The sequence below is a fragment of the Gracilinanus agilis genome, chromosome 3, assembly GCF_016433145.1.
Source record: "Gracilinanus agilis isolate LMUSP501 chromosome 3, AgileGrace, whole genome shotgun sequence".
NCBI lineage: Eukaryota > Metazoa > Chordata > Mammalia > Didelphimorphia > Didelphidae > Gracilinanus > Gracilinanus agilis.
Window position 1 is genome coordinate 209605101 of NC_058132.1, and position 14391 is coordinate 209619491.

General features: G+C 34.1%; 1 protein-coding gene across 2 annotated transcripts in view; it reads left to right on the forward strand.

Moving 5' to 3' along the window:
• JHY (junctional cadherin complex regulator) overlaps positions 1 to 14391 on the forward strand; it is a 104323-nt gene that overhangs the window by 16313 nt on the left and 73619 nt on the right. For both annotated transcript variants that reach the window (XM_044669649.1, XM_044669650.1), the window contains exon 2: positions 13108 to 13621. In XM_044669649.1, coding sequence (XP_044525584.1) covers positions 13108 to 13621 — 514 coding nt within the window. The remainder of the gene's footprint in view (positions 1 to 13107; positions 13622 to 14391) is intronic.

The following is a 14391-nucleotide window of genomic DNA, read 5'->3' on the forward strand; positions in this document are numbered from 1 at the left end:
CTTTTTGGTCCAAAAAAGCAGAACTAGGAACAATTGGTTGAAGTTGCAAACAGGTAAATGTGAGTTGTATTGTAAGGAAAATTTTCCTAATAACTAGAGATATCCAAAGATAGAATGGGCTGACGTTGTAGTAGTAGTAGTAGTAGTAGTAGTAGTAGTAGTAGTAGTAGTAGTAGTAGTAGTAGTAGTAAACAATACTAGCTATAACATTCATCTAGTTATTTAAGGCTTACAAAGCATTTTACATACCTTATCTGTAGGTTCTTCTTCACTAATAAGCTTTAGGCAAAAGCTGAATGACCACTTATCTGGCATCATGTTGAGGGGTATCTTATTTAGGTATAGGTTGATCTAGATGGCTTCCCAAGTCCCTTCTGTTTTCCTCATTTCTATTGTTATCTATATGAAGAGGTGTAGTATTAACTTTCTTTAGCAACTGTTTGACTTTAATGTTTTATTTACCATAAGTAAGACAGTTCTCTAACAGCAAAATAAAACAGAAAACTGATGGAATCATTTGAATAAGATTGTGTTCATCACAAGGAAAGCCAATCATACACTGGAAAAATAAAGCAGAAAACTGAGCCACTTATTTTTAATAAGTCTACAAAACTTTTATTTGTATAATTTAGATAGTGTATTATTTAGTTAATTGTTCAGTTTTCTGCTTCATTTTACCTTTGGAGAAATTAGAAAAATATATTCTTTTTGAATTGATCTGAATTATTTACAAGCAGTGAATCAGCTAAAAGTTTATCTTAATATTTCTTTCACAATGTCATACTAGAGCACACTATAATTTCTACAAGTCAGTTATTCGTCTTGATAATTGTAGTTCAAAATGAACAAAGCAAAGCCTCTTTCTTAGAGTCAAAGAAAATATATTTCTTCTTGCTTTTATAAGCCACAGTTTTAAAAGCAGCCTGACAAATCACTTGAGTCTTTGCTCTTGTGTTTTGATGTTTCTATAACCTCCTCAAAGCAATTACTCTCTTGTAGCTCAGCATGGTCAATCCATAATTCAATGTATATGGATTAGAGAAAACCTTTTACTTAATGGAAATAGAAGTAGCATTGACTGTACTGAATGAGGCAGGAGTAGAGGATCATCTTGTAATAATCCTTAAACCCAACTCCAGAATTAGTCTTATGACACTCAAGGTTAACAGAGAAAAAGAAAGATTAATGTAATTCTTGGAGCATTATAAACAATATCGACTACCTCAAAGATTTTTCCAAAGCCTTAAACATTAAGAAACCAGAGAAAAGGAGTAGTACTTTATGTTTAGTAATCTTGTAAGAAATACCTAGAGTAACCTGAAGCAGTGTAGCCAAAGGACAAATAATATAAAAATATATTTAAAACTTAGAAGTCATAATTAAAAATTGCTTAAATTGGATGTATAATAAAATATAAAATGCAAATAGAAATCAAACATTCAATATCAGGTTCCTACTATGTGCCAGGCACTGAGCTAAACTGTTAATAAGATAATAAAATAAAAATATATACTATTTATCATATAATGTCAGGTATTTATTATATCCAATGGTGTAGTAGAAAAAGCATTGGACTGGTTTCTAAGTAGGATCATATATGAATAGGATCACAGATTTGAAACTATCTATGTTCCTTCTAAGGAAGGAACCTTAAAGACCATTTTGTTCAATTGCTTTATAATGAGAGAATATATTAAATATAAAAAGATAAAAATATCAAATAACTTGGCCAAAATCCCACATATGATAAGTAACAAATCCAGAACTCTATATCTTTCTGAATTAGAAAGAATTGAATGCTATGAGAAGGAATCATCCAACAGGTGTTGTGTCTACTATGTGCTAGGCACTGTGCTGGGCACTAGGGAAAAATACAATAAATATAAATACAAATAAAAATACAAAAAAATTAAATAGTCCTTATGAACAATGAATTTGCAATCCAATAGAGGAGACAAGAAGTATGCATAAAAATATATACAACATAAAGCAGATGGGTCAATAGGAACTATGGCTCAAAAAATGCCATGAGATTTAGCAATTAAGATATCATTATTAACTCTGAAGAGTGAAACTTCAGTTGAGTGATGATATTGGACGACAGAAGACAAAGGGTTGAGTGAAAGAAGTAGAAATATCAAGTGTAGAGAGGTTTTTCAAAGAGTTTGGCTGAGAATGGGTAAAGAAATATAAGAGGAGATAGAATGATCTAGTTAAGTTTTTGTTTGTCTAAAAGGATGAGAGGAACTTAGATATGTTTTAAGGCAGTAGGGAAGGAGCTAGTTGATAAAAAAAGTTACCAATGCTTGTCATTTCAGTCTTCTTAACATCTCTTGCATACCTCCCTTTCTCTCCACTCACATAGCTACCACCCTAGTTCAAGCTCTCATCACTTCTTGGCAGACTAGCCTCCTATTTAGTAGTCCTGCCTCAAACCAAGGGCCACTCTAATCTATTTTCTTTCTTTTTTTAAAACCCTTACTTTCTGTCTTGGTATCAATTCTAAGAGCAATAAGGGTTAGGCAATTGAGGTTAAGTGGCTTGCTCAGGGTTACACAGCTTTAGGAAGTGTTTAAAGCCAGATTTGAATCTAGATCCTCCCAACTCTGAGCCTGGAGCTCTATCTACTGTTTTACCTAGCTGCCCCTCTAATCTGTCTTCTCGCAGCTGCCAAAGTGATTTTTCTAAAGTACAGATCTAATCATGTTGCTTCCCCCTTCTCAATAAATTTTAGTGGTTCCTCTTATCTTTTGTCATTAAATATCTTCAAAACTTAAACCAAGGGGGGCAGCTAGGTAGCTCAGTGGAGTGAGAGCCAGGCCTAGAGACAGGAGGTCCTAGGTTCAAACCCGGCCTCAGACACTTCCCAGCTGTGTGACCCTGGGCAAGTCACTTGNCTGTGTGACCCTGGACAAGTCACTTGACCCCCATTGCCCACCCTTACCACTCTTCCACCTATGAGACAATACACCGAAGTTAAGGGTTTAAAAAAAATAAAAAAAAAAAACTTAAACCATTCCTACCTTTTTTCCCAGTCTTTTTTCACATTACTATCTTCTGTGAATATGACACTTCTCCATTCACTTTGCCTTTATGATGGCTGCCCTTCTCATCCCTGCTTCTTGGAATTCCTGGTTTCCTTCAAAGCTCAGCTCAAGTGCCACCTTCTGCATCAAGCCTTTCTTGATTCCTCCAGCTTCTAGTGCATTCCTTACCAAAACTACCCTGTATTCATTGTGTGAATACTTATATATGTTTTTGTTGTCTCTTTAAAATGTAAGCTCCTTGAGGGCAGGGACTATTTCACATTTGTCTTTGTTCTAATGAGTGCTTAGAAGAGTACCTAATACATCATAAAAGCTATTAATAAAATGTTTATTGAATGATTCCAGTTTTACAGATGAAGAAACTAAAATTTAAATAGTTTAAATTACTTTCTAAGTGTTACATAGTTTTTAAGGGCTAGAGGAAGCAGGTCTAGATAACCATCTGTTGGAGATGTTAGAGAAGAGTAACTTATTACATTCAGTGAGAGTTTAAATTAGATCACTTCTAAGGTTCCAACTTTCAGAGACTAAGAATGAAATAGAAAAAAAAAGAGTCTCAAGATCTCATGTCAGTATAAGGTTGTACTATTTGGCTAAAATTCAAATAGTATAAAACTGAAATGTACATGGAACTACAAAATTATAGTTTCTTAATGTTTACGCTTTGGTATATCCTTTTGGATATGGCTTTTAACTGAAAAACATTATTAAACCGTCTAAACTCTCCTGGTACTTACTCCCTGGCTGGGAACTTGATTTTTAAAAAATATTTCAATAACTGTATTTCAGTATGATTGGTTTCCTTTGAAATCTTCTGCATTTGAAAATATTATTCTGAGAAAGAGCTCATAGGCTTCACCAAACAGTCCAAGAGCTCCATATAAACATTTAGGGAACCCTGCTACAGTTTTAACTTTGTGTTTCTGCATACAACTTTATACATTTACAGCCCTGATCTCTTCTTGAGTTGCAGGGTAGCATTTCCAATCTTTTGAATATTTCCACCTGAATGACCCCCAGAGACTTCAAACTTAACATGTCTAAAAGCAAACTTTTTCCTCCCAAATCAAGAAATCCAATTGATTACATGTCTGTTAAATCCCCTTTGTGTACAGCGTATTATGAAATGCAGAGTTTAGGTACGATATAGTACTTGGTCTCATGGAGATACCAATCTAATTGGAGAATAAGAAAAAAATATAGACATACACACATACATAGTTAACTAATGCATAGTGATACATAAAAGCACATTACAGAAGGTAAAAAGCAAAGTGCAGTCTGAAGTCCAAAGGGACACTGATGATGGGCATCAGGGAAGCTATAATATACATCCGGTCATTTCCTCTCCTGAGCTACAATCACACACCTGCCTTTCAAACATCTCAAGCTGGGTATTCCATTGGCATCTCAAATTCTGTATGTCTAAAACAGAATTCATTATCCTTCTACATGAGGTGTTTTGATTCCTTTAACTTGGAACAATGATATAATAATATAATATAATTTTTTTCCTTCTCTTACATACTTGTATTAAAACTTTTATATTGATCTATGGATGTGTGTAATCACCCCATCTGGATTATGAGCTCCCTGAAGGCAGGGATTATATCATATTTATTCTTATATCTCCTCCAGTGCCTAGTGGAACACATAACAGGAGGATGGAATAAGTATAAGAAAGGAAGAAGAGAGAAAAGGAAAGAAGGAAACCTATATTTTCCAAGCTATTATTTCATAGTTTCTAGTTTTTCATGGCATTCATAACTACTAGCACTTCAATAAATGAAATAAAATGAGATAATATTCTGAGAGTGCTTTGCAAACCTTAAAGTGCTATATAAAACTAGTAATTATTATTACTATTAAATTTTAATATATTATTGCAGTGTTACTGTTCTCTGGGGATTTGTTTGTCATTCTGCCTTAATTACTCTCTGATGTTTATCCTTTGATTAGATATAGTGTTATTATAACAGTCCCCGGAGCAAGTGGAAGATTTTGTGTGGTTCTGATGTATATTTATTAAAGGCAAAATTGCTAGTTAGAAATGCTTGACTATTGTGCTTTCAAGTTTTGCTGCCTGGGAGATTGCCTACTAGTTCTTTTTTAATTCATTTAAACCTGGATACACTATTGCTTTTTTCAAAAATATTAAATGCTGACTGGCATCCACAGTACCAATTATTTAAATAAACTAAAACTGTTCAATAGACAATGAAAAAGGTTTGGACAGAGGACAACCAAATTATAAGTGGTGTTTTAACACATATGAAATCCCTTTGATTCTCAGTTTACTTATCTATAAAATGAGAGGGTTAGACTTGATTCTATATTCAGCCTAAGTATCATCTTTGGTTGCTTAATCAGATTTTAGAGATCTAAGAGCTCCTTTAGTTCCCTGATCTTTAATTTAACTATTTCTTTTCAAACCAGAAACAAAAATAGATCATGTAGGAAATTTCATTTGCTGTAGATTTGACTATTTGGATTTTCAGTGAAACAAATTTATATGCCTTTCTGGGATTTGCACAATAGAATTATTAGGGCATAGAGACTTTCAAATCTGCAAACCAAAACCTAAGAGCAATATAAACAAGCAAGAAGAAAATATTCTTTGCAAGAAACATTTAATTTTTAGAAAGCTGTGGCCTTTGCTGCTTAGGTGATTTAGAGAGAAGTAGAGAAACTTATAAGGCTTCCATGGAAAATTTAAGTTGCAAATATCAGTATGTACTATATATATATATTTCAGGGCCCAAGAAGAGGTTTTTTTTTCTTCCTAAATAAAGCATCGATAATCCTCTATTATGCAAAATAATTATGTTAGTGGAAATGAGACAATAAAATTCATCTTGTAACTGATGTTAATATTATCCTCTGTTCCATATTTTCATTTTATTCCTGGGCTATATCCATGAATACATATAGATATTAGAGAGGCAAGTATCTAGATAACATATCTTACAAGCCTGTGACTGAGGAAGAAAAAAGGACTTTGGGTGAAATTATTTAATGTATCCATATGTAACTAAAAGTACTCAGTTTAACAGAATTATTGCTTAGTTCTTCATTTTGCCTATGCAGACACAAGTGTATTCTGGTTCATTAAACCTCTCTTTTCTATTATTATAGAATATATTGGCATTTGACCCTGGAGACACTAGAGAAAATGAAGATTTTTATCTCTGTTTTGTGGAATGTGAAAAAACTTAGATGAAATATCTCAGTTTATTATTTGTATAACCATTTATTTTATACAATTTGAAATTACTCTTAATCTTTTGGATTTATTTCATGTTATTGAAATGCCATTGATTAAGCAATTTTTATGGTAGTTAAGCTGAACATTGAATTCATAAATCTTTTGGGAACCATTCTCAGCATCATACGACTTTAAAGAAGAAGCATTAAAAACTTTATACTTAAGTAAAATAGAATTTACTTTTCACATGCATAAAAGATTTAATGCCATATGAATTGAGAATAATTGTTCTTTTTAAAAGGATTAAATTTAACCTGAATCAATAATAACATGTGCAGTTTCAATTTAACTGCCTACTTAAAATAAAGTGGCAAACAAATAACAGCTAAATGATTAATAGCAATGCTTTTATTCACCTCCTCAACAGGCAAAATGGCCAGTTATTGAATATTTTATTGTGAGTGCAAAGGATGTTAATTGTACTAGAAACATGCTCTAATTTTAGTAATTTTTTGACTGAATGTTATGCTGAATATGAAGCTCTTCATTAAATGGAAATTTGATTTTATTTTGTTTGAAGTTATCACTGTAAGTACTCAAATATAGTCCATTAACTCCAGCAAATATCATGGCATATGCATATGAGACCCCCTTTCCTCCACTTCTCTGCATCCATTACTAACCTAGGAATCTGAAGAGGAGACCTGGCATCTGTTGTCTGTTCAGTAACAAAAGCGGTTGTGTATGTATTGTCCATCTAACCTTTTATCAAATGGGGGGGAAAGAGGTGCATCTTTTGTGTGCAGATGATTACTGATGAAGGGGTACTTTACACTCATTTTGTTCCAGTATAGTGACCTGGACCACATAATACAATTGAGCTTCTAAGCACACAATCTCATCACAATGGGGTTCTTCAGTATCATATTCTTTTTCAACCATTAGATTTGTTTCCTGGGGAGTATTGTAGTTTTCTGTGCTTATGCCATTGCAAAAGCACCATCACCTATTTGTTTTAACAGAGTTTTCATCAACAAAGGTGACATGGATGTTTTAAGACTGTCGTCCTTGTTACTTGGCAAGTATAAATGGATGTGAATTGTAATTAGAGCTTTTATGAGAGCTACAGTTTCATATCCATGGACTTTTGTGTGTATATTCTTATTCTACAAAAGGTTCTGAATCTTTTAGTTAAAAAATCCTATGCTTAGCCAAAACAACTACATAAACTGATTTCAGAACCCTAAAGTTCTGCCTAGTTACCGCTTAAAGCCATCATTGTTTCTTTTTTTATTAGACATTTATTAATATTCGTTTTTAACCTGTTTACATACTATATGCCCCCACTTTCCCCTTCACCCCCCCCCCCGCCCTCCCCCCACCCATGGCCAATGCACATTTCCACTGGTTGTAACATGTGTCCTTGTTCAGGGTCTATTTCCCATTCATGTCATCATTGTTTCTTAAAAGGAATTATGTTTCTCTCAGAAAGTAAAAACGGTATAATTTCACTAATTTTTATCTCCTAGTAAACTTTCAGCATCTAATTAAAAATAAATGTTGTTGAAATGTTTTTAATCTCCACTTGATTGCTGAATTGATTGATTGAGCCAGATTCTTGGAGGTATCTATGACTCCTATCCCTTCCCCCCAACCTTACTGGAAAGATAGGTGCATAGAGATGCATGTTAATTCTTCAGGTCACTAGAATGCCACTTAGTGTATTTCAGACAAACTTCCCATCAAAGAGTAATTTAAACTCTAAAGAGAGTTACAGCTGCCCCCTGTAAAACACCACTGGCCCATGTAGGAGGGTAAGGCTTTAGGCAGAAATTCACCCCATTCTAGTGATGTCCACTCCCTGTAGAGATAGGGGAATTTAAGCCCAAAGGGGTTAGGAAACCTACCCAGGATTGCTGTCTATTAGTGGGGAAGAATCCAACCAGACTCCTCTGCCAGTAAAGACCTACTTTCATCTGCCTTCCTCTCTAAGGGGGTTTTAACACTGCTTTGCACCCTTCTTTTCCTTTCTCACATAATCCTCCAGCTGTCATGCTCCCTTTGGCCTGGGTCCTGTGCAGTGTGGGGCCTGACTCATCACATTGTTTCTCAACACAAGTGCTTGAGATTTGCGTTAAACATCCTGGTTTTGTCTCATTCCCCATCCCCAAAGTTGTAAAACCATTAATGAAATAAATCTCAATAATATTTTTTAAAAATCAAATGATTATTTAATGTGGTACATATAGAAAACTGAAGTACTAACTCATGACTTCAGAAAGTACAGGCTGGTAAGGAATAACATGCAAGAAGGCAGTGTGATACAGTGATTAGAGTGCTGGGCTTGGAGTCAGGAAGATCTGAATTTAAATCCTACTTGACATTCAACTAACTCTGGTGAATATGGTTATCACTTAATCTTTTAGAAACTTGGTTTCTTCATCTGCAAAGTGGGGATAATAATATCTATAGGACACACTTCACAGCACTGTTGCTAGGTTTAAATGAACTACTGTATGTAACTGCTCTGCAAATGTTAAAGTGCCATATTAAAATCAGTTACTATTATTGGAACTACTGTTTATATCGGATGAAATATATTAAATGTTTAAAAGAGAAACCAACCTATCATATAAGATACTATTTTTTGTTTAGTACATGTATATGACTGAATATTGCCATTAGAACTAAGAATAACTTCCCAAAAAAGTCCAGAAATTTCAATTACCATAACAAATTTGTTATCAGATGATATCAGAATGGAATTAAAAGTTAGGAAACATTATAACTGACTTGTGTGTGTATTTAACATAGAGGCACCTTAAAAATAAAAAATAAAAATTAGGAAGCATTACTTTCTAACTGACTTTTCTGTGTATTTAACATAGAGGCTTTTAAAAAATCATCTGGCAGTTGCACATCTTAATTGGGTGGGTATTTTATAGTACACATACCACAAATTACATATGCACTAATTTTCATTATTCCATAGGCCTATGACTGTACCATGCTTGCCTTGTATCACTTGAGAGTTACTACCTGACATAATTTCTTTTTTAAAAATAACATTTTATTTTCCCCCTAATTATAAGTAAAATAATTTTAACATTAAGGTTTTTTTTTTAAATTTTGAGTTCCAAATGCTCTTCTACCTCCCTTTCCTCCTCCCTACTCCCTCTTCAAGAATGAGACAGTAAGCAATCTGATACTCATTTTACATGTGTAAAACATTTTTCCAAATTAGCCTTTTTGTGGAAGAGGTCTCAAAAAAGAAGGAAAAAAATGAAGTATGTTTGGTCTGCATTCAGACTCCCATCAGTTCCTTCTCTGGAGGTGGATGACCTGACATAATTTATTTCATAGTGCAATAAAAAGAACACTAGATTTGTAGTAAGAGTACCTAGATTTGAATCTGAAGTCTTCTACTTATTTTCTACATGTTCTATAAGCATCTGAAATTCATTACATAGAAATCTGAATTCATTATCTTCTTTCCTAAACCTGATCATCTTTCTAAATGTATCTGATGAGACTACCATCATTCGATGGGTCACTGACACTTGCTATTCAAAATTAATCTTGTTATACTGCCTTCTTCATTTACCATATCCACTCAGTTGCCAAATTTTGTCAGTTCTACCTCCGTGACCCTGTCCTCATTTCCCCACTCCTACAACTAGATCCTTAGTTCATGTTCTCATCAGCTTATGATTTCACTGCTATAGAGCTATAACTTTGAATGACTTAAGGTTCTGTGCAGTGAACAATTATAATTCTAGAGGACCAATAATAGAAAATGCTATCCACCTCCTTACACAAAATGATAAACTATGTCAAATGATATTCAGATTTTTGGACGTGGTCAAAGTGGACATTTGTTTTGCTTGGCTATACATACTCATTACAATAATGTTTTCATTCATTTATCAGCGTGGGGGTGGCACATGAGAAGGAGGGAAAATAAATGCTTTGTGATTGGAAAAAATAATATTTGATTAAAAAAAAGAAACTCCTGTATGATTTTCCTGCTTCTAGTCTTTTCTCTCTCCAGTCTATCTTTTACACAACTGCCCAAGCTTCATAAGGTATTGTCTGACCATGTCACCTATCTGTTCAAAAAACTTCAGTGGCTTCCCATTGCCTATAGAATAAAATACTCTTTAGCCTAGCATTTATGGTCTTCCACAAGCTAGTTCCCAGCTATCTTACAATTTTATTAAAATCACTCTTTAATAAATTACTAGCTATTTTCCAACCTCAACCCTCCATCTCCTGTCTTCATTCATTTATGTGAATGGCCCCCTTTGCCTGGCATATACTCCCTCCCCATGTCTAACTCTTGCTTCAGATTAGGCACCAACTTCCCTGTGAGTGCTGCCCTCTCCTTTTTCCCCTTGGTCAGTGTTTTCTCCCTCCTCAGTTTTCCATGTCTACTATATTTATTTATATGCACGTTGTATCCCTTCAGTAGAATGTAAATTCCTTGAGGGTTGAATATTTGGGGTTTTTTCCCTTTGTATTCCTTGTACTTTTCCAGATATCAAAGAAAGAGGAATAGGACCCATGTGTACAAAATTATTATACCAGTTATTTTTATAGTGGCAAAGAATTGGAAACTAAAAGGGTTCCCAAATAGTTGGGGAATGGCTGAACAAATTATGGTATATGGATGTGAATAAATACTGTTGTGTTGTAAAAAATTATGAAGGGTAATAGTTTCAAACAGATTTGGGAAGACTTGCATGAATTGGTGCAGAGAGAAGTTAGCAAAACCAAGAAAACAAGTTCTGCAATTTACAATAATATTGTAAAGTCAAACAACTTCGAAAGACTTAGGAACTGTTCAATACAATGACCAACCATAATTCCAGAGGATTTGTGACAAAAACCTTCTACCCACCTCCAGATAGAGAAATGATGGACTCATAGTACAGATTAAGGCTTAATTTTTTTTATTTGTATGTTTATAACGTTGCCAATTTGGGAATCTGTTTTGTTTGACTGTGTGTAACAATTTTTTTCTTACTTTCTCATTGGAAGAAAAGGGGAAAGGTAGGAGGGATGAAATTTAGACATGAAAATAAAATAAAGTTGAATTTTAAAAATGTATAGAAGAGAACATTCTAAGACCACAGGCATAGAAATGGGTGTTTGCATGGTATGTTCAAAGGACAGAGAGTAGTCTAGACTATCTGAAGTAAAGGTTCTATGACAGTAAATTGTGGTATTTTAAATAACAGTTTAGTTTTAGAATCTACACTGAGAAAGAGGAGAGAGGAAACTACATTGGGAAAAGTGCTGAATTTGTAACCAAAGAATCTGGGTTCACATCCCAGCTCTGACATTTACTACTACTTGTCTGACCTTGAAGAAATCATATAACCTCTCTGGGCCTCAGTTTCCTCATCTACGAATTGAACTATTGGACTAGATAACCTCTGAGACCCCTTCCACAAAATAAAGACACTGGGGTGTAGAAGAAGGCAATCTCATTCTTCTTAGGAGTTTCGCTTCTTCACTTACACCTATAAAATAAATTCTAAGTGACAATTGAGCAAAACTTGGGAGTTTTGGCTTTTTGCTCCTGGTTTTGGTTTGCATCAAATAAATCTAAGTCCACATTAAGGAGAGTAAATTAGTATTAGATGGACCATTAGTTTGTTTACTTAGCATAAAATTATGTCCTCTGTAAATGAGTATATCAAATAGCATAAAAAGGCCTAGAAGATTTACATTTTCTTTTTGATTAGTGGATTGCAGCTACTGTGCTCAAGGAAGGAAAATCTCCCCCATTTTGCTTTTGAAGATCAAAGATGCCATTAAATATGCCATATTACAACTCCCATTTTTTTTCTTGTTTGGTTGGAAGTACGAATACTTTACAAATTGAGATTGATGTGGAAAGAATGAAGAGCTCTACCTTGAGTTATAAGTAGATTACTGATTGGTTAACTTTCCTCTGCCAGAACTATTTAGTAAACTTTGTATTCATCTGAAACTGTTCAGATGCTAAGGTATTCATTGTTTTATCAGGGTATTTTATTTGGACTTAATAGTCCAGAAGCTGAATTGAAAAAAAACAAAAAACCAAAAACCCAAACACATTTTCACTTTTCACTCAAAGTTGTGCTTTGGGTTTCCTTTTTGGGGTTTTGTTTTAAATCCGTTTATATTCTATCTAAACAGGCAAGTTGAAGTGTAAACTAAGTAATTATACAGGGAATTCAGTCATTGTAATAAACAATTTGGATTAGTCTGGTAAAAACAACAACACTGCTTTCCCCCTAAAAATATTAGAGTTCAGCTCAAGTTTTGTTCAGCTAATTACCTGAGTTCTCTTTTTTCTCTGCCTGTTTACACACAAGCATAAGTTTATATAAAAAGTAGTGCTCTAAGATCATCAGTTGAGTACAGTTTTACCATCAATAGTAACTGATTATTTAATCACTGTTAACGTGTATTCATCTTTGGTTATTGTAGGTCACAAATATTTAATAAAAGATTATTATAGAAAATCTTTCTCTTTTTTCTATCTATTATTTTTCATTATTTATAAATAAATTATAAGATTTATATTCCATGTATAGATGTTTGGGTAAATAGCTCTTGGAACTCAAGTTCCCTATATTATTGCTTTTTTTCTGGGAAAGTTAACTTTAAAATAATCTTTGAAGTTCAGACCACCATTGTAGGTCAGATTTGAACCTAAGATGCCTCTTTATCGACAGACATAAAAGATATTGAAAGGAAAATAAGGTAGAAAATAATGATTATATTAAGATAAGTTACTAAACTGAAACTCATGGTAAATATGTTCTGTTTAAAAATTCAACATTTCTTTTCTGCTTTGGGCAGTCAGCAACTGTTAGTGGACAAATACTCAGATCTCCGGTATGATCCAAACTGGAAGAATAATAAAGAAGAAGAAATTTCAAATCTGAAAAAGTCACAGCACACTGAAGAAAGCTTCATACAGAGCTTTTCTTGGGATCCAGTCAGTTACTCTAAGGAAACTTCATTTGAGCTGTCAAGGGAAAAAAGTGACCTGGACAAAAGACCACAAAGTTCAGGTACATTAATTGGCAGTGAATTTTTGAGCTCTAATTATGAACGTGATGACCTCAACAGTGAGTCAGTTTCATTTCTAAGTAGTAATGATACAGAAGACAAGTCAGCCAATCTATCAGAGTACGTCAAGAGTTCAAGTTCACATAATGATGTCTTCCTGCCATTACCACGGCCTCGAAGGAGGAAGTCTAAACAAGACATTGTGGAAAAAAATAAAGTGACATTAGGATTATCAGTACCTAATGCAGGCTCATACCTTTATCAGCACAGTAAGAAAATGGGTGGCATTCATCCTGAGAAGGTAGGTGTTTTATTACTTATACCTTCTAAAATGACCAAAAAAAAATCCTTGTTTGAAATGCAAATTTCCCCCATATCTTGCTTAGAGTCCACCATGAAATTTCAATCACAAAGTTGTATAACAAAATAAATATTTTCATGTAGCATACAATATTTTTCTCCCCTTTGCACAATCAGTGTACTCTATTCTAGTATAAAATGCGTAGATAATAACATTCTTAATACAACTTGAACTTGATTGCTTTGTTTTGATAAATTTCTTCAATAACTGAAGGCTCATGTGAGCACCTGTTTTGTTAAGGGTAATATATAATCTATTGAGGGCAGCTAAGTGGCATGGTAGATAGAAGACTAGGTCTGGAATCTGGAAGATCTGAGTTCAAATCCAGCCTCAAATGCTTACTAGATGTATTCCCCAAGCTAAGACATTTAACACTTATTTTCCTCAGTTCCTCATCAATAAAATGAGGGCACACTGAAGAAGGAAATGGCAAACCATTCCAGGGTCTTTTCCAAGAAAACCCCATGGAAAAGTCCATGAGATCATGTAGAGTCAGACACAACTGAATAACAACAACATAATCTATTGGGTAAAACACAGGATATAGGATACATGAACTACTAGAACAGTGATGGTGAACCTATGGCACAGGTGCCAAAGATGGCATGCAAATTGACCACCTTCCCCACTCCCCACCCCCAGAGTTTCTTACCAGAAAGGCATAGGGTCTTGAGAGGAGCTGCTCCCCTCCCCCTCTCTATACTCCCTGA